Source organism: Coptis chinensis, chromosome 2, assembly GCF_015680905.1.
Source record: "Coptis chinensis isolate HL-2020 chromosome 2, ASM1568090v1, whole genome shotgun sequence".
Classification (NCBI taxonomy): Eukaryota; Viridiplantae; Streptophyta; class Magnoliopsida; order Ranunculales; family Ranunculaceae; genus Coptis; species Coptis chinensis.
The window spans coordinates 73915999-73937995 of record NC_141457.1 but is presented as its reverse complement, the minus strand read 5'-3'; the positions used below and the strand labels follow the sequence as shown (position 1 = coordinate 73937995).

Here is a 21997-nt window from a genome sequence, read left to right as displayed (position 1 = left end):
TAGATATATTTTTCACTCTTAAACGATCACCTAAAAAGGCCAATGGATGATGCACGACTTTTTGCACAACCTAAGTATAATCTTATGCCCAACAGAACAAAATACCAGTGTGGTAAATAAAATGTAATAATCTGGCATAACGTAAAAAATTTAGTTGCACAGTTGAAAATGTTCTGCACAACAATATTTTGCCAGATCATCCAAGATGTGCATTGAGGGGATTCCTCTATGGGAAGACTGCAGGCCGAAGAAAACAAACCAGGTTTGCTATTTATTTGCATATATTAGGATAAATAATTGTCGTGCTTGTAACTAGAAATTATCGAACTTTGGTTGCTGGCCGGCCAAGAGAGCATCTAGGCATATGGTCCGCAACTCCCCCTAATACTTGGCCAGTACTGTCTTGATTTATTGATCCTTCACACTTCAAGTACTCAGCTCAAACCAAATTTAATCACCGGCCATACCCAACTGAAATAATGGTGGATGTAGTTATTGGTGCACTCATTGAGAACCTTACCTCCCTTGTCCAAGCGAAGTTTGGTTTACTTTGGGGTGTCGAAAAAGATATGGTGAAGCTTTCTAGCACGCTGTCAACCATCCGAGCTGTCCTTGAAGATGCTGAAATGAAGCAAGTTACTGATAAGGCCATTGCTAGTTGGTTAAGAAAGCTGAAGGACGCTGCTTACCAAGCCGATAGCATCATCGATGAGTGGTTAACTGAAGTTAGAGGATAAGAACTCGACACGAATATGCAGGTAATTAACTCCACCTTGTCTTGTTTCGATTTTAAATGACTTCTTTTCTGAGACAAGATAGGCAAAAAAGTAAAAGAGATTAGATAAATCTTTGATGAACTCGCTGCAGAAAAGTCAAAGTTTCACTTGAAAGATGTAGTTGTGGAAAGGGGAGTCTTATTTTATCGAGACCGAGAAACTAGCTCTGTTATAGACGAACAACAGGTTTATGGCAGGGAGGATGACAGAGAAAATATAGTGAAACTATTAATTAACAATGTGAATAGTCAAAATGATGTTTCTGTTTTCCCCATTCTTGGGATTGGTGGTCTCGGGAAAACTACTGTTGCTCAGGTGGTCTATAATGATCATAGGGTACTAAAGCATTTTGAAGAAAGACTTTGGGTTTGTGTGGCTGAAGATTTTGATGTGAAAAGACTTACAAAATTGATTGTAGAATCTCTGTCTAGAAAAGCTTGTGATCTTGAAGGCATGGATACTATGCAAAGTTACCTCAGAGAATTGCTAAATGGAAAGAGATTTTTACTCGTGCTGGACGACATCTGGAATGGAGATCAAGACAAGTGGGACAAAGTAAAATATTCTTTAACATGTGGAGCTAAAGGAAGTTCAATCATTGTAACTACTCGTCTGCAAACAGTGGCGTTGATCGTGGGCACACTTCCAGTATACCATTTGCCAACTTTATCTGAAGAAGAGTGTTGGTCATTGTTCAAGGGGCGTGCTTTTGGTATGGGAGATGAGGGTGAAGATATAAATACAAACTTGGTGGAAATCGGAAAGCAGATTGTAAGGAAATGTGGTGGGGTGCCTCTTGTTGCAAAAGTTTTGAGAGCATCAATGCGCTTCAAAATGGAGGTAAGTGAGTGGTTGTCCATAAGAGATAGTGAAATTTGGGAACTGCCAGAAAAGCAAGGAGGCGTCATTTTAAGTGTCCTGAAGTTGAGCTATAATCACTTGACCCCAAATCTGAGGCAGTGCTTTTCTTTTTGCTCCATATTCCCAAAAGATTATGAAATGGAGAAAGAAGAGTTGATACAATTGTGGATAGCAAATGGTTTTGCTCAATGCGATGGAAGAACGGAGCTGGAAGATGTTGGGAACAAGATTTTCAATGAATTGTTACGGGGGTCCTTCTTCCAGGATGTGCAGAAAGATGATTTTGGCAACATAATAAAGTGTAAAATGCACGACCTTATGCATGATCTAGTGTGTTCTCTTGCAGCGAATGAATGCAATGTCGTGAAGGTCGACAAAATGGCCATAGTTCCTAGAAGCATTCAGCATCTGTCACTGATCCCCGAATCGCCACCAACATCGAGATTTTTCCGATCATTATATGGATCCAATCAGTTCTTGCGTTCACACCTTTTTCTGGGAAGCTGTGAATATATAATACCTCCTCATATAATTTTTGAGAGGCTACACTGTTTGCGTGCGTTAGATTTGACTACCACTGGAATCAAATTTTTGCCAGCTTCAATTGGCAATTTGAAATGTCTGAGGTACCTTAACCTCTCTAAAACTGAGTTGATGGTGTTGCCCGAATCCATTTCTAGACTCGTAAATTTGCAGATGTTGAAGCTTGTTGGTTGTTATAAGCTTCTGTGTTTGCCCAAATACATCAGAAATTTGAGCAACCTCAGACACTTAGACATCCGTGGTTGTACCAAGTTAACTAAAATGCCAAGCGGAATTGGACAATTGACATGCCTGCGCACATTAAGCATCTTCATTGTGGACCAAAAGATTGGCCGGCATATTAAAGAGTTGGAAGGATTGAACCATGTTAGAGGAGAACTAAACATCAAAGGGCTTGAGCATGTGAGGGATTCAACAGAAGCTAAAGAGGCCAATTTGGTGTCTAAGCAAAATTTGTCCTCACTGGGGCTGGTTTGGCAGAGTGGTGGGGTAAGTAGTAAGTGCTTGCAGGAAAACAACATGGAAGGGGTGCTTGAATGCCTCCAACCTAATCCAAGTTTAAACAGGAAGTTGTGTATAGAAGGTTACCTAGGTGTTGTGTTTCCAAGTTGGATCAAGTCGCTCATAAATTTGGTGGAAATAGAACTTAAAGGTTGCTGCAGATGTGAAAGTCTTCCGCCACTTGGACATCTTCCCCTGCTTAAGGTCTTATCCGTTAGTGGAATGATTTCCTTGAAGTGCATCTGCTGTGAGTTCTATGGTGAAGGCGCTGTGAAAGGGTTTCTATCGCTAGAAAAGCTCTACTTCGGGAAGATGCCTAGTTTGGAGAAATGGTACCCGGGTAACGAGAACAGAAGAGAAGAACTTTTTCCTTGCCTTAAAAGTTTGTTCATTGAGCATTGCCCCAAGTTGGAATCACTTCCTTTTCTACCTTGTTTGCAACATTTAACACTTTCTGGTTGCACGGAAACAGTAATAACATCATTGAGAAGTCTCTCTACTCTTTCTTCCCTTGTAATATCTTGGAGTTCAGAAATGCTTTCTTTTCCAGGAGGATTGCTACGGAATCTATCTGCTCTGGAAACTCTGGAAATTAGATCCTGCTACGGTCTTCACAGTATTCCTGATGAAATAGAATATCTCACAGCAGTAACGTCATTAAAACTTATTGAATGTGGGGATCTTGTTGTTCTTCCAAAGAGATTACAACTGCTCAGCTCTCTCAAGTCATTTACAATTCAGTCATGTAATATTCTTGAGTCTTTTCCAGCAATGGGGATCCAAGGGATGAGTAGCTCCATTGTAGTATTGGACATCGTTTACTGTAATAATCTAATATCTTTGTCTGAGGGGCTGCGGTATCTATCATCTCTTGAGACATTAATAATTGGTGTCTGTACACAGTTGGAATTTTCAAGGGAGGATTTCCAGCACCTCATTTCCCTCAGACGCCTCCAACTTGATTCGCTGACTATGTTGATTTCTATTCCAGATATGCAAAACCTCACTGCGCTTCAATATTTTGTAATTAATAATTGCGAGAATCTGTGGATCATCCCTGAGATACTCGGTCTGACTGCGCTTCAATCTCTGAAGATTTATCGTTGCAAGAACCTGAGGATGTTGCCAGAGGGGCTGCAACACCTCACCTATCTTCATTCTTTAGAGATTTTCAAATGCCATCTTCATCTACATGAGCGAGTCAAGGAGAAGGGCGAGGATTGGCCCAAAATTTTCCACATTCAGAACCTTTCAATCGGACCATGATCATTATCAGTTGAGTCGTCAACGTATCATATTGTGCACCCTCAGCCTCGCATTATCACTTCCAACTCAACTCGATGATTACCTTCCAAAGAACTAGGGAAGGTAAACACCAAATAATGACTTCCTGTATTCAAATACAAATTTTACTTAATATATTCAGTTAAAGCTTCAAAAATGCATTATTCTACAGCGGATTTTTTAAAGTCTATTGTGTTCACTTTATTTCCTTCGAATTTTTTGGAAAATATGCAGGAATCTCTTTTGGAATTTAGATATAGCTGGGGCAGTGAAACCAATGAAGGTATGGACATGTGATGGACTCCAAGTCCTGTGTATCTTTGTGCATAGCTGTTCAATACTTCAATTAATGTCGATTCTTGACAACCAGTGGCACTATGAAGAACTGATTCCAGTACGTACATGAATGGTACACAGTACAGTGAGCCCACACAATGAACAGCAAGATACAATCAGACTGAGGAGCAACAGACGAGGCAAGTTCGCAAAAGTTTACAAGTAGATACTGTGCAAATACAACGGAGATTGAGATATACCCCCCGTGAGGTTCATCCTTTCTTATGTTGGTGGATAAGTCTTCAATTCAGTAATAAGAGAATGATCACGTATGTGAAAAATTTCTGAAAACTTGAAGTTGAAATCGCCCCAGGCCCAGGGGTGAATTTCCTCAGTTGGCCCCCTTCGGACATTAGTTTTTCAAATACAAAAAAATGACTAATTACATGGTTGTGGAACTTATAGGAGTTAACAAAAATGGTTCCACGCGGTCCTGTCCACACTGTGACTGAATGTTTTTGCTTCTTTTATTTTCTTATTTATAAGAAAAGCTTGCTTTTAAAACTTCATCTATGTCTCAACTGTTAAGCAAACTGAATGAAAAGGTACTGATCCTTTATGAGTTTGAAAAATATACTTCCATATTTCATTTGATCCAAAAGCATTATTTCTTGACTTGTTTTTCTTTCTTTTCTTTCGTTTTCAAGGCCTAAGGAAGAATTTCTGTTTGAAATATGTTTTGCTTCTCACAATTCTTGTAGCAGATCTGCATTACAATAAGCCAGGATGTTAATATGCCTTGGCGTTTCAGGAACAAAATGAATGCTGGGTTCTCCAAGAAGGAGAATTGGTTTATGAAAAATAATGGCCTGCTATTAGAAATCTCCATTGCGAGTTGCTATGGCGAGTCCAAGCCAATACGCATTTTCTCTGCAGAAGAGATAAGGAAGGCAACCAACAACCACGGTGAAGTTTTGAGCAAGCAGGATATCCCTTGTATAAGGAATACCACCAAGAGCAACCTTTAGTGTTTAAAACGTTTGCTCCATCTAAGGGTGGAATTCGAGCTAAACAAGCCGAGCTTTACCATGCTCAAGCTCGGCTCGCTAATTACACGAGCTTTAAATTGAGCTCGAGCTCGGCTCATATAGTTAAACGAGTGAGCTCGAGCCAAGCTTAAACGAGCCGAGCCCAAGACGAGCTCCGAGCCCTCGGTTATTTTACACTATAAATATGCTATTTGAACTAAACGAGCCGAGCTTCATCAAGCTCATTTGTTACACGAGCTTTTATTTGAGCTCGAGCTCGGCTCATATAGTAAACGAGCGAGCTCGAGCCGAGCTTAAACGAGCCAAGCCCAAGCCGAGCTCCGAGCCCTCGGCTCAAATTCCACCCTTAGCTCCATCCCCTGTGGATCCTCGACTGCCATGTATATAAATTTATAAATGGGATTGTCGTTTTAACTCAAATCAATCAAATCAATCATAAGAATGTAGTCAATCCTCTGGGCGACTGTTTAGAAACAGAGACTCCTGTTCAGGTGTGTTGACGAAGCCGTCCAGTCAGCTGCTATCATGGGAGAAGTGGTTAAAGGTAGCGGTTGAAATTGCAGATGCTGTTACTTATCTATGCACAGGAACGGAACCAAGATTCAGCGTATGAGGGTGCAAGAGTATATACAACTCAGTAATTGAACTAGGGGATGCCTAATAGAACTTTTGTAAAAATCGTGGGGTGTGAATCCTTCTCGTCTGGCTCACTCTGGCCATTTTTCTAGCAACTTACTAATACAGTGTGTAGTTTTTCCAAATCTTTAGGGGTTCGCTCGCACCCCCTGGTTACATACATGTCTACGCACTGGGACTTCAAAGCCCATCACACAAACTTAAGAACTCTAAACGTTTTCTTGGATCGAAGTTACGTTACCAAATTGTTTGATATGTCATTGGCCGTTGCAATTCCTTCTGGTGAAACACATGTTGAGGAGAGGTATGTGGAACCCCGGGTTATGTTGACCCTGAATATGCGTCAACAGGCCAAACATCAGGGACTTCTAATGTTTATAGCTATGGAGTGTTTCTGACTGAACTTTTAACGGGAAAAAGGCCATGGGATGCAATACAACATATTACTGATCCGGGAGAGATGACTTTTCATTATCACTCAAAAGAACATAGCAAAAGACAATCATCTTAGAGATTTTGTGGAGCCTATAATTTTGAAAGAAACAAAGAATTGTATCAATCAGCTACTGGAAGCGTTTCTAGATGTCGCTGTGAGATGCACAATGGAAAATGGTGATGAAAGACTAACAATCCCGAACTAGCAAAAGAGCTCAGGCGTATTCATAAGCTTACCCTACATTAAACTGATTTAAATTTATAACTCTTACAATTCAATAAGAAGGTGAGAATAAAAAGTTCAGAACTAAGACATAGTTACAATTCAAAGTTGTTATAGTTAAATACTTAAATGCAACACATTGATCGCAAAATTTCATATCTATGTGCTGTAGAAGATATGCCTTTTTGTTGTCATCAGCGCTTTTCTGATGGTGTAGTATATCTATGTTTTTCACCCAGAAATACTCAACTTAAAGACAACTGGACCTACAGATTCAGTCAGGCAGAATTATTAAAGTACTGTAGAATGGATACTTTCATAGAGATCTATATAGAGGATGGTTGTAAGACCAGCTCATCATGGTTGTAGGCTGTGCATTTGAAACCATGATGTCTGGGCATGAGCTCATGTCTATCAGCTAACAAGAGAACTCCACCCTGCTTGTTGCCCATATCTTTTCTTTTCGGAGTTTCGCCCTTTAAAGTTCGCCAGGTCTATTTATATCCCAGATGACATATAAACAAAGCTATTTAATCTGTACACGTACTTTCCAGTTCACTATGTAATGTGATATCAACCCAAAATATATTGGGCTTGAGATTAGAAAAAAAAAAAAAAAAACCCTTTTCCAAATCCTCTACAAGAATCCTAGTTCACGTTGTGGACAAATTTGTGCAGTTTTAGTGTAATTACTTACAGGGACAAGGACACTGTCAGACACATGAAATTTTTATACAGAAGAACTTGGAGTAAAAAACAAACTGCCTAATTTTCATAACTTTCAGATATATATTATTCACTTTTGTAATTGAATATTACATGAAAATGAAAAATGAACAAAGGTGTCAAAATCACCAGCATGAAAACTATATGTCTGGTTTTGATCATCCTCAACTAATTGTAACCATGCTAAAAAATGAAACGTATTCACAGAGTAACAAAGATGTTGTTCAGTAAAACACCTCTGGCTTATGTTCAAATGTATTCCAAGTGGCCTTGGTGGCGCTAGCCACCACTTGTTTACCTCAGAACTTCTACTTCTAAACTTTTACTTTTTTTGGCTCATATTCCTCCTTTCCTGGCACGCCTTCAATGCTTGAACTTCTGTTGAATATCATGCCAAAAAGAAAATCATGAAAATTAACAAGGAGATAAGCATCTGCACTGTATAGCAGCCTAAAAATCAAATAAGTATGGGCCATAACATGCACAATGCCATTTTAGGAGTAGCACGTCCCCCAGCATCTTGTCTCTTATCTACAATGTTTAACTCTGCAGCCTATATTTTCGTGAATACCAGCTTATCTTCCCAGAAATTTTTTACGATATACGACTGTTTTAGTACATTGTCCCACTGTTGGAACTTCGAACTGGGTGCCACTAAGATACTGTTGTAAACACAAGGAGACCAATATGTCATCCACTTCATTCTTCAAAAGGAACTAGTACGGAACGAATATATATGTCCCTTTTTTAACACTGCAGACACAGCGGGCAGCAGACGGTTCTGTATACATGCACACTTGAAGTTCAATTGTTCAAATACGAAAAACAGACAGTTTCTAACATGTTTCTTTAAAAGAATGAGATCGATCTTTAGATGGGATTCATTGTTCATTTGTTTGTGTAGTTTGGTTCATGGGGTCTTTTGTTTGTTTTAATTTGTGTTCTGCCTTCATGCCTAGTTAGTTTCTCTTAAAAATTGTAGAATATCTCAGCCTGCAACTCTCTTTCGATATATAAGTTTACCAATCAAAAAAGAAGGAAAAATACCAGGTACCATAAGTGTCAACTAGTGATATAATGAAACCCATGAAGGACAGAATTGAACCTGAGAACCTTTTCTAAGAGTTAGGTGGTGTTTCTGTATGTATGCTATAACGCATACACACACACACACACATGCAAACTTAGAGCATGTACATTGCTAGAATGCATCTGGCAATGCCACATTTCAACATCAGAATTTGTGACGTCTTCCCTAAACTTGCAAACTGCAATCCCGAATCCCACACAGCGCTAACATTTAAGTATTTAAGGGGAAAAGTAGCAATGACAAACTATTTGATGTTTGTCTATGACGGACAGCCAAATATTTAGGCCATAATATCCATAAAGTAGCAAGACAACTGCCGAATTTGCACCAAAATACGCAAGTTTGCAAAATGCAAGGCAGTTCCACAAGCTATATCCAAACTCCTTACGTAATAGGGTGCAAGGATTTCCACAAAGTTTATCTTACACTCTCCTAAATACTTTGGTTTTTTAAGCGGTCTTATTGAACTTGAAAAAATCCCCACTAAAGTTTACAATATTTTCTGTGTGCATATGAAATAAAATCAATAAAATGAAAGATGGGAATAAAGCATCATACCCTTTTGACAAGCTTTCCAATTTCTGTCTTTCTGAACTAAACATTCCTGCAGAAGAGGGGAAAAAAAGGTTGGGCTTAACAAAAACTCAAAAAAAAAAAAAAAGTCTGGGTTTTAATACCTGTAAAGATAAGTAAAGAGAAGAGCATTCTTTAAGTTGCTTCACATTCTCATCTTCTTCGTCTGCATCATCTTGGTGTGGTGGTGGTGTTGATGATTGGAGTGTCTCTTTTGTTTTTTGAGTGTCCATTTTTTTAGAATTGAAATGGTGAATGTTGTTACAAATGTCCGTGTCGTTCAATAATTTGATATTTTAAATCTCAGCATATATTGTCGATATTTCGGTCATGTTTAGTGATAGTTAGTCGCTGGCAAGTATAGCACGAAACAGTGGAGCTGATTCAAACTTGATGGGGCAAGTGGGCAACACCACCAAATCACCATTCCATTTGTTATCTGTGAAGTGTTATGAAATTCTCTTGATGCAAAATGAACACAACCTTGATAGTCTTCTTTATCCATACATATATATTATAACTCTACCCTCTTGGCTCTATTTTTTAAGGTTTTATAGAGTTTCCAACTTTTTGTAAACACTAATACTAATTACGAAAAAAAAGAAATTCCAAATCCTTATCCTTAGATATATATTATAGCTATACCCTATGGCTCTATTTTTCAAGGCTCCAGAGAGTTTCCAATTTTTTGTAAACTCTAATTATGGAAAAAAATTGAGACGGACAACTAAATTGCTAACAACAGTAGTTTCAACAAAAAACGATTTTTCTAAAACTCTTACGCTACAAAGAATAGTTTCCACACTAATCTCAGATGAAGTTTAACATAACAAAATTTCTTTATAGAAAATGACAATGAATCTATGAAAGAACAAAGGGGAAAATGAATTGAGTTGCTTAAACATTTACCACACATATGACTAGAAAAAAAGAAAAAAGTCAACGAATCATAAAATAAGTAACAGTGTACACCAAAACAAATAAAATTGTATTGTATGCACTATATATATGGGCCTAAAAAATAAAGTTTGATCAATTTAATGTGTCATCCACTGTGGGATTTAGACATTTAGTCATAGTTAAGAATTTCAAAAACCACAATTCCGGCCACAATAATTACAACATATTCTAATTAAATTTATGAATTTTATAATTTCCAATTTTAATGGAATAACAAGATTTAGTTAAAGCAGACGTTGACTTAAATAAATTATATAACTATGGATTTAGTTAAAGTGGAAGTTGGGTCTAAATAAATTATATACCAAACCAAAACAAATTATTATACATGTGGAAAATTAAATTATACAAAAAATAACATCACAAAATATATAATAGAAAATAAATAAATAAATAACGGCAAACCAATAATGACAAATATTTTAAAATATATATAATACTACATGAAACTACCGTCAAAGAACAATTAACTGGAAACATAAAACTAGATGTAGATACATCGAACTAACCTCAAATAATATTTAACGGAAAATCGGAAATTGGATGCACTTGCAAATATTAAACTAATCTTAAAAAGTAATTAATGGACAGTCGGAATATAGATAGAACTGCATTAAACTACCCTCAAAGAATAATTAACGTTTGGTTATCGAAAAAATAATAATAATAATTAACGTGAAATCAAAACTTGGATGCAAATATATTGAACTGACATCAAAAAATAATTGTGGGGAAATCGGAAACTTGATGCAAATGCATTGAAGTAACTCTCAAAGATTAAATTAACTGAAAATCGAAAACTGGATGCAACTATATTGAACTAACCTAAAAAAATTAACTATAAATTAAAAACATGATGCAAATGCAAGCGTAGAACTAATCTTAAAAAATAATTAACTGGAAATTGGAAACCAGATGCAACTACAGTACTACACTAAACTAATAATAAAAAATTAAAAAAAAAAATGCATATGCATTGAACTAACCTCAATAAATAATTAACGGAAAATCGGAAATTGGATACAAATTCATTGAACTAACCTCAAACAATAACTAATGGAAAATCATAAACTAGATGCAAATGCAACCTTATCGACTAATAAACGAAAAATCATAAACTGTATGCAAATATATTAAACTAATCTCAAAGAATAATTAATGGGAAATCAGATGTTGGATGCAAATGCATTGAACTGATCTCAAAGAATAATTAACATAAAATTGGAAATTGGAATGCATTGAACTAATTGCAAAAAATAATTAACAATAAATCATAAACTGGATGCAATTGCATTGAAGTAACCTCAAAAAATAAATAACATAAAATCATAAATTGGATGCAAATGCATTGAACTAATTTCAAAATATAGTTGTGTTATATGTTGTGAGAATGTCTCGATAAATATAGTTTTGTATTTAAAACGGTGTTTTTTTTTTTTTTTTTTTTTTTTTGGATTGGGAACGCCTTGCTATTCAAGTAGCTTAAAGTAACTTATTAGACAATCTCACAAAACTTCAATCAAACTTTCATTATTAAACAACAAAATAAAGTTGAAGGGTTTTATCAATGGTGAGTTTTTTTTTTAGTGGAGAGTACGTACGTAGGGTTTTCATGTTATAAGAAATTTGGATGAGTGATCAATATAAAATTTGTATATAATAGTTTTGCATATATAGTTGCATATATTTTTCAGAATAATTAATATGACAGGACCTGTTCATAGATAATCTTTGAAGATCCCACATAGTGAGTCAGATATAATTTAAATAATAACTAACGAAAAATCGAGAACTAAATAATCTTTGATAATCCCATATAGTAAATCAAGCATAATTTATTTTTATGACATGTTTGCAAGAACACTACAAGTGGATTAGTAGAAAGTTAGTATTACACACCACATTGGATAATTAAAAGGAAGTCGAAAACTGGATTCAAATACATTGAACTGAGCTCAAAGAGTAATTAACAGGAAATTGAAACTTTTATGCAAATGCAATAAACTAAACTAAAAAAATAATTAACTAGAAATCCGAAACCAGATGCAACTGCATTAAACTAACGTCTATAACTAACAGAAAATTAGAAATTGGATGCAAATTCTTGAAAAATATTTAACGGGAAATCGGAAACGGTATGCAAATGCATCAAACAAACCTCAAATAATAATTAACAGTGAATCGAAAACTGGATACAAATGCATTAAACTAACATCAAAAAATAATTAACATGAAATCAAAAACTGAATGCAACTGCATTGAACTAACCTTATAGAATAATTGGCTGGAAATCAGAAACTAGATGCAAATGTATTGAAATAACTTCAAATAATAGTTAACGGGAAATCATAAACCGGATGAAATTGCATCGAACTAACCTCAAAACATAAATAATTAGAAATCATAAACTAGATGCAGATATATTGAACTAACTTCAAAGAGTTATTAATGACAAATCGGAAACTGGATACAAATGCAATGAACTAATCTTAAAGACTAATTAACAAAACATCGAAGACTGGATGCAACTGTACTAAACTAACCTCAATGAATAATTAATGGAAAATTGAAAACTTGCTACAAATACATTGAACTAACCTAAAAGAACAATTAATGGGAAATCGAAAATTGGATACAACTGCATTGAACTAACCTCAAAGAATAATTAATTAGAAAATCGTAAACTGGATGCAACTGTATTAAACTAAAATCATATATTAACTAATATGCTAAGAAATCATAAATTGGATGCAATATCCTTGAAGAATATTTAACGGAAAATCGGAAACTGGATGCAAATGCATTGAAATAACCTAAAAAAATAATTAACTGGAAATCGAAAACCGGATGTAACTGCATCGAACTACCCTCAAAGCATAAATAACCGGAAATTAGAAACTAGATGCAAATGCATTAAACTAACCTCAAAAAATAATTAACGGGAAATCAGAAACTGGATGCAGATGTATTGAACTAACCTCAAAGAGTAATTAACAGGAAATTAAAACCTTGATGCAAATGCAATGAACTAATCTCAATGAGTAATTAACGAAACATTGAAAACTATATGCAACTGCACTGAATTAACATTAATGAATAACTAACGGGAAATCGTAAACTTGGTGCAACTGCACTGAACTAACCTAAAAAAATAATTAACGGGAAATCAGAAACTTAATACAACTACATTGAATTAACCTCAAAGAATAATTAATGGGAAATCGGAAACTAGATGCAACTACATTGAACTAGCCTCAAAGAATAATTAACGTAAAATCGGAAACTTGATGTAAATGCATTGAACTAACCCCAAAACATAGTTTTATATTAAATCGGAAAGTATAGTTTTACATTTTAAGTAGTATTTATTGTAATTTTTTTTATTATGATTGGGAATGTTTTGCTATTTAAGTAGCTTCAATATCATCTTCGCCACATTGGGCATTCTCACAAAACTTCAATCAAACTTCTATTATTAAACCTAACAACAAAATTATGTCGATGGGTTTTATCAAGGTTTGGTGTTTTTTTTTTTTATAGAGAGTGGTGATATAAATTTGAATTAGTGATTAATATAATTTTCATATCTCATAGCTATGCATAATCCCTAATATTTTTTAGAATAATTTAATATAACGACACCCGTTCGTAGGACGGGTTCGAAAGCTAGTATATATATTATAGTTATACCCTCATCAACCTATTTTTTGGAGCACTTACAGAGACTTCAGTTTTTTCTGAACTCTATTACTAATTATAAAAAAGTAGGATATAAATAAAGAAACAATCTCATCTAGAATTTCACAGAGTCTCCAACTTTTCATAAGTATATATATACTAGTTTTTTAGCCTGTGCATACGCACTGGGTTTTTTTTAAAACGAATGTAAAATTTAATGGTCACTTAATAGTTTATTGAAATAAGCCCAACACAATGGAACTATAAATATATTTGACTTAATTGTTTGTCAAAACAATGTAACTAATAAATGAATTATTAAACAAACAAACAAACAAATAAAACTATGCTAATCTTCAAGAATCATCGCTAATATCGATGAATAATTTGTTTTCGTCGTTTATGCATATTGGATTTGCCGCACCACCCCTTGTCATTGGTAATTTAGCTTCTAAATCATTGTTTTCTTCAATAATACTGCATATTATTTTCTGGAGATCTTTATTTATCCCAATGTAGTGTTGGAGAAGATCATAATTGATGTCATATATCTGTAAGTTATTGTAGACTTCTTGTAAGTATTTTATTGCATTCTTTGCTGCTGATTGCTCTGAATCAATTCTTGTGGCTTTTCTATCTCCGAGAATCCTTTGTGTATATGTTTTGTATGTAGTGATCTCAATTTCTACCCATGCTTCAAATTGATGGTTTTCATTCAACTTGCCTCCATATACCGCTTGATGCGTATTGATTTTCTTGAGTGTCCTTTTGAGTGCACTTTTGAATGAAACCGGTACAATTGTCATTGTCTGCATATATATTATATAGTATATTAAAAAGATAAAAGAAATATTGAGTGTTTATATACTTGGGTCATAATGTCCATGTGTAAGGCTTTTATCACTGGCTTGACTGTTAGTCAATAAGACATAATGGATCCATGGTAAAAATTAATGCATATAAAGTTGAACAAATTATCACTAAACATAGTTGTTAATCATATATGAAATTTAAACCAAAAATTAAAGACGGATTCAATAATGAAAAACTTTCATAAATGAGAAGCATTGAATCTCGGTATTCATTGTGATGCTTTCCTTTTCTTTATTCTCAAATCTTTTTTCTTGTCTTTGCTGCTAATATATTTCCAACTATTTTTCTCCTTTTCCTTCATCTCTTTAATTATTTTCTTGAGCTCAAAGATCTTGTTTTTGTTTTCTTTTTCTTCAATCATACAATCTAGCATAACGTTTTTGATGGTGTCAAGCTGAATTTGTTTTTCTTCAACTTCTTTTCTGTTCTTCAAGAGTTCTTTGAAATTGAAGTCTTCAATTTCTATTTCACGTTCATCTTTTATAAATTCTATTGCATTAAAAGCAGTCGAATCTTGTGCTTTTTCTATAGAATATGCAGGGGCCTCCAGAGAATTCTTTAACTATGACGTCTTCATTGTTAAAGAATATGTCTTTTGGTACCTGTACGGTTACACTGCCGATGAATCGTCCGTTCTCTATTTTTGTGTTGTACACCGGATCTTGTTGAACATCAAGTTCTGCTTCTAGAATTTCTTTTAGCAATTTTTTTTTACATAATTTGTAATTTTCGTACTCCATGACCTTGCAATATAATTTTGTATATAGGAAAACATAATTAAATATGTAAAACTTATAAGAATAGATATTTGGATTAAATTGAATTCTTTGCTATATATGTAAACAATATTGACGAAGATACTAAGTAATACATACTTCAACTTACTTAAATATGTTTACTATGTGTATGATCTTGATCCAATACACTTTAGTTTATGCAATGAGAAAGGTGGAATGATTGCAAATTTCTACATATATAGGTTTATTTATGTCAATTTATTAGACTTCCCTATGTGATTAGAAATTAAGTTCGTGTATGATTCTAACTTCGTATATATCTAAAATTGGAAATCAAAGTAGATCCCGTATTGTGTTTTGAATTTTCTAGTTGTACTATTGGGCTAAGGTCCCAAATAGTTTGGGTCCTTAAGTTGGGCTTCAAGCCCAAAGTCCTAAAAATTCACATAGAGATAACTTAGGACTAACAAACGCAGTTTCTGCTGCATCTCGAACCGGTAAAACACCAATCAAACTCTTTTCTTCTCTTTGCCACAACTCTTGCTCAACCAATTTCACACTACACCACACATACATACATAAATAAACAAAATTTCAATTTCAACAACATAATAGACCCATCAATTAATTGAACAAAATTACCTGACTGGGGAAACTACAACGAATACGAATAATAGCATCAGGTAACAAAACTTTGTTCCTGAATGGTAAAATTGCTAAACGACTCGGTAACTCAACCAATTCCGCCATCTCTTATTTTATGTTTATTTTTTAAGATTTGATTTAATTATGTACCGTTGATTTGGAGATAATTTAATATTTTCATTCTAACTACACCAAAACATATGGAACTAACAATGATATAAAAGATGATTGTGGATGCAATATATAGTCTAATTGTGTTGTAGGAAAGATGAGTTTATTAGTAAGTTTAATAACAGAAAAACTTGTATCTCGTTGACTTTTTTTATGATTTTTTTAATCAGTATCGTAATAGGTTAGAGAATAGTAGAGAGGAAACGTACCTTTTATCAGACAATCAATATTAGATAAGAATATGGCTGCTAGATATTGGAGATGAAATAAGTCAGAGGTCACAAAAGTTATAAGATACTACTTCTCCTTAATCCCTTTTATATAGGTGATTGTGTTTGTTCTCTAGATAAGGTTTTCTAATTTGATTTATATCCTATTTCTAAATTGGGTTAGATTTATGTCCGGTAGTAATTTTATTATTAGTATGTACCTAATCTAAGTATGACTCTTATAATTCCTAAAAAATAGGAAAGTTCTCAGAGTTGGATCGGACACAACAGACATGTCTTTCTAATATGTGTACTGGTGCTACTTGCTGGTGTACTAATTCTTGTTTGTTTCACTATTGTTGATTATATGTAATGAAATTTGAGATGGTAAATCTGACAAAGAGATCTACAAAAGGCTTGAGAAGGATTATGGAGAGACAGTGCTCTACTGCTATTTGGCCATCCCCGGTAAGTTCATAAGTATTTCTCTCAATGGTTGAAAAGAAGAATTCATATTTCATTTTGTACTAATCTCACTCTAGATATTGGATTAGGTTCTAGTTGCAGTGGCGGCAGCTGGGATTTGGGCTTAGTAGAAGCTTTTCTCCACTGTTTTTGATGATTTTTTGGAGCTCCTAAGCAAGTTCACTATAAGACGGAAGGATTCGCAAGCCATGCAAAATATCTATACCCAAAGAGAACTAAAACTCACAAAGTAATTGCCTAACACCTATCTCATCTATACTCCAAATTATATAATGCCGAATGTTGATATAATTATTTGTATATTTTACCTAGGATTCCAATGGATGTTGTGCATATAGTGCCCACCACACTGCTCCATAGTCTGGAAGGAATGGAAGGCTTGGATTGGGAAAAGCTTATAAAATTGCAGGGTGTAGGTGGATCATTCCCTGTTTTCTCCAAAGCATCAACGGCATTTGCGTTTATGAACACTAAAGATGAAAACTATTTGAAATATCTGAAGAAAACTGTTGGAAGATTCAATGGTGGAGGTAAACACTCTTTTACTCATTCTAGTGTGTGCGTCGGGAATATGTCACGAAATTCATATTTCTTATATACTTCACACCTGTTTGGCTTAATTAGTGAATGATTTGATTTTTTTCAGTCCCAGGTACCTACCCAGTTGATTTATTCGAACATATTTGGGTTGTTGATCGCTTGGAACGTCTTGGAGTGTCTAGATACTTTCAGGCAGAAATTAAAGAAATCATCAATTGCTTAGTTAGGTAATGTTATTTTATTGCAGATAGAGAGTAATATAATGGCAATCTTCTTTCTACGTAACGACCGGATATTCTTGAGTACAATTTCATATAAAACTGACCTTTGGATGTAATGCCAGATATTGGACCGAACATGGAATTGCTTGGGCTAGACATTCAAATGTTCATGACATCGATGACATGGCCATGGGGTTCAGGCTGTTAAGACTACACGGCCACAATGTTTCGCCTGGTAAATTATAAGAAAAATAATGAAATTCTTGTTAATGGATTTTGATGTAGCGAGATATCTATTCTTAATGCTAAAAACATTTGTTGCACAAATGTATTTCAACATTTTTTTCATCTTGTTTCTGAGATAAGAACTGTGAGTTCCGAGCTATTGTGTGCAAACATGTAGGTCATGGGACTAACTTCATAGATGAATGTCTAGCTATATCGGAAAGTGTGGAGTATACTCTGCATAGAAATTGGAAGAAGTTATGGGTGGGATCGGATTTTACTGCAGCAATTCATGCATTTGGTGGTTCAAATGTGCCAAGGTGAACGAAGCAAAGATGGTGTAACAGCCATTTTCATAAGATGGGCCATTGCATGTATTGGGCCCAGAGAATAGCCCAGGACCATGCTAGGCCCCATGAGGTAAACTTAAGGAGGAGATATAAAAGTGAAGAGAAGGGAACTTAAGGGGAGAGGAAAAGGAAAAGAGAAAGAAGAAATGGAGGAAGGAGGCACCAGATAGAGAAAAAGAGAGAGGTTGAGGGGAGGAAGAGGGAGGAGACAACCAGAGTAGGTGGAGACGACGGCCAGAGGAGACATCAGCCAGAGAGGATGAGGAAGAGGAGGGGAGATCTAGAGAAGAGGAGTATGGAGACGTCGGCCAGAGAGAGGAGGAAGAGGAGGGGAGATCTAGAGAAGAGGAGTATGGAGACGTCGGCCAGAGAGAGGAGGAAGAGGAGGGGAGATCTAGAGAAGAGGAGAAGGGAGACGGCAGCCCGAAGGGAGGAGGAATAGGAGGGGAGATTTAGAGAAGAGGAGTATGGAGACAACAACCAGAGAGGAGGAGGAAGAGGAGGAGAGATCTAGAGAAAAGGATAATGGGGATGACGGCCAGAGAATAAGAGGAGTAGGGAGATGATGTCCCGAAATGAGGAGGAAGAGAGGATGAGATATCTAGAGTAGAGAAGGGAGGAGACGACGGCCATAGGAGATGACAGCCAGATGAGACGATAGTCAGAGAGGAGGAGGAATAGGAGGGGAGATCTAGAGAAGAGGAGAAGGGAGACGACAGCCAGAGAGGGGAGGAGGAGTAGGGAGATGATGTCCCGAGATGAGGAAGAAAAGAGGAGGAGATACCTATAGCAGATAAGGGAGCAGACGACGGCCAGAGAGGAGGAGGAGTAGGGAGATGATGTCCCGAGATGAGGAAAAAGAGAGGAGGAGATATCTATAGCAGAGAAGGGAGAAGACGACGGCCAGAGGAGACGACGACCAGAGGATACGACGGTCAGAGAGGAGGAGGAGTAGGGAGATGATGTCCCGAGATGAGGAGGAAGAGAGGAGGAGATATCCAGAGCAGAAAAAGGAGGAGACGACGGCCATAGGAACGGCAGCCAAAGGAGACGACGGTCAGAGGAGACGACGGCCAAAGGAGACGACGGCCAGAGGATACGACGGTCAGAGAGGAGGAGGAGTAGGGAGATGATGTCCCGAGATGAGGAGAAAGAGAGGAGGAGATATCTAGAGCAGAGAAAGGAGGAGACAACGGCCATAGGAACGGCAGCCAAAGGAGATGACGGTCAGAGGAGATGCTAGCCAAAGGAGACGACAGCAAGAGAGGAGGAGGATTAGGAGGAGAGATCTCGAGAAGAAGAGTACGGAGACGACATCCAAAGAGGAGGAGAAAGAGTAGGAGAAACCTAGAGAAGAGGAGCTGGAATGAGGAGACAACGAGAGGAGAATAGGGAGACAACCAGAGGAGATGACATCTAGAGAGGTGGAGAATCCAAGAGTGAGATAAAAAAGAGTGGAGAGAGGAGAGAACTACGGTGCAGCTTGATCCCTCGATAAGGGGGTACGTAGGCAACCCAAACGGGTTCAGCTGATGAAGTCAGATTAGGTGTATTGCTCACCTTCAGCATCTAACCAAGGAGTCGAGAATTATAAAAATATAAAAAATTATGCAATGGTTGCAACAGATGGCATAGATGCACAGAAGGACTAAAGAACTGCAGGTGGCAAAGCATTCATGCAGTCAATCTTCAACCCCACATGGATCACCAAATGTGAGGTTCCTGGGCATACTTATTTTAGTGCTACTGTTGTGCAGTGGACTGTAAGTACCTCCTGTACTGTGTAGTTTGTACAACTTTCTTTTTTCTTTAGTACAAATTTTTGGTAACTTAAATAATTTTTAGTGATGTAAATGTGTTCTAGACTTTTCTATATTGGAAATATGGCCCGAACTATCCAATATTTGGAGAATATTTGTGCTATATATGGAATTTCAGGTATCTGATAATGATATTTTCGATATGTATTCACCAATTTCTACTATTTTTCCCTCGACTGAATATGAGACAGATATTTTCTAGTGGAAGTTATGTGTTGAAAATTTAGGCTTCCAATATATCAGGTGTAATATTTTGGTCTTAATTTGTCTACTACTCAGGCAGTTTTGTTTTGTGGAGGAAAATTTGGCAAATATGGCTGGTACTGCGTTAATATGACTTGATTATTTCTTTAAATTAGGGCCCGATCTTCTCAATTATTCTTTTGAAGGGCGCAAGAAGAATATCTGTTATCTCACCTGAACACACAGAGATAATGTCTGCAAACTATGACAACGATTTGGCAAGATAAGATCCTCTAAGTGACGAATCAACCATCCTTGACAAAGCATCAATTTCATGAAGCTGAGGGACTGCCCATCTCACCAAAAATTGCTCTCCTCGAGGCTGTGATCTTGCATAATTTATTCCACATAAAATAGTTTATTTAGTAAATTCTAAAAAATTGCATGAACCATCACAACCCCGTACTGATAAAGTCAGAGTCATTACCTATCATAGGACTTTCTCCCAGTAAGGAGTTCTAACATGACTACTCCAAAGCTTTATACATCACTCTGGTAAGTATATGTACCCATCTCAAATTCTAGAGCACCATAACCATAGGTAGAGAGAAGGTTTCGACAACCCAACAAAAGAACAACATAGTATGAATGTCCAAAGATCCAATCCAAGAGTAACTAAAACTTCGGTTGAATCCCTCGACCCTTTGTGTTATCATGTTCTCTCGGTAACTCACAGACATGAAAATGTCACAGAAGTTCCAGAAAAACAAAGGGGTGGATAGAAAACAATAAATTTGATATCCAATTTGAGCATCCATGGCTGAGATGCCAGACCTCCTATCGAGGACCCATGAGGTGAAGGGACTATTGCATAACTGCAGCAAGGAAAACCTTTTTCTGTTATTTAGACCTGATGTAAATATTTCTCAACCTGCCATCTTATCTTCACCTTTCAGGTGCTTGTCAATTAATTCTTTCCAACTAACCATGTCTCAACCTAGAGCTACCAGGATGAAGCCTATTAGACTACTGAAACAAATGTCCTGTTGACATAGACGACTCCACCACATTAAACTCTTGTAAAAAGTCCAACTTCAATCCAATGAACTTGTAACAAAAATTTGAACAATGTTGTAACCACATTACACAAAAAAATTAGTACAAAAGCATTGGATCATCAAACCACATTATCACACATTTTACAAAGAAGGAAAGTTAGAAAATCGGATGGATGTGAGTGGCGGGTCATTTGCAAAGTTGTCCATCCATAATACACATGATGGGGAGCACTGGCAAGTAGGCCATTTATGCCTATTGAGTCCAACACCACACGGTATTTTGGATGTTTATGATTCAATCTAACAGTTTCTCTGGGCTGTGGGGTTATGTGTAGTTGAGCTGATGATCTTCTAAGAAGGAAGGAAAAAGAGTGTGTACCTACCCTCCCAAGTAGAACTGCTCGCCTAAAGCGATGGAAGCCACGATGGTGACAACTAAGGTCTGAACAGGTTGATACACGACCACAAACACTGGGCCACCCCTGTCGATAACAACTAAGGTCTGAATCTTGATGAAGTCTGGTTGAATGACTGTCAAGGCAAACCATTTTTGACCCTTGGAAATGTAGTATGCAAGTTTCTTCAAAATGAGTTTGGTACTAACGGTGGGAGCCCGTTGTGCACTGTATCTATAGTAAGGATATTGATTAAACGATGAACACAATTTGCCACCAACAAATGATGATGACAATCATCTCATATTATTATAACTTGTTTTCCTCTTCCTATGTGTCCTTGTAAAAATGCCCACTCTATTTGCATTCACTCTCTGATGTCCAACCACTAAAAAAATCTAAACTTAAAAAAGAACACAGAATCGCTATTAGAGACTCCTTATTTTCCCACCATACCCACCTCGAATCCACTA

General features: G+C 36.3%; 2 protein-coding genes across 2 annotated transcripts; one reads left to right on the top strand and one right to left on the bottom strand.

The window, feature by feature from the left end:
* Positions 1-295: 295 nt before the first annotated feature.
* LOC147517748 (disease resistance protein RGA2-like) lies at positions 296-4808 on the top strand. The gene is made up of 3 exons (XM_086593688.1): positions 296-731; positions 849-4049; positions 4200-4808. The coding sequence occupies exons 1-2, from the start codon at positions 480-482 to the stop codon at positions 3945-3947; spliced, it is 3351 nt and encodes a 1116-aa protein (XP_086449814.1). The 5' UTR covers positions 296-479; the 3' UTR covers positions 3948-4049; positions 4200-4808.
* Positions 4809-7328: 2520 nt separating this feature from the next.
* On the bottom strand, positions 7329-9252 carry LOC147517747 (Cox19-like CHCH family protein). The gene is made up of 3 exons (XM_086594700.1): positions 9078-9252; positions 8959-9004; positions 7329-7688 (listed from the first exon to the last, which is right to left on the bottom strand). Exons 1-3 carry the CDS (start codon positions 9204-9206, stop codon positions 7633-7635), a joined length of 231 nt encoding a protein of 76 aa, XP_086450826.1. The 5' UTR covers positions 9207-9252; the 3' UTR covers positions 7329-7632.
* Between the last annotated feature and the right edge of the window lie 12745 nt (positions 9253-21997).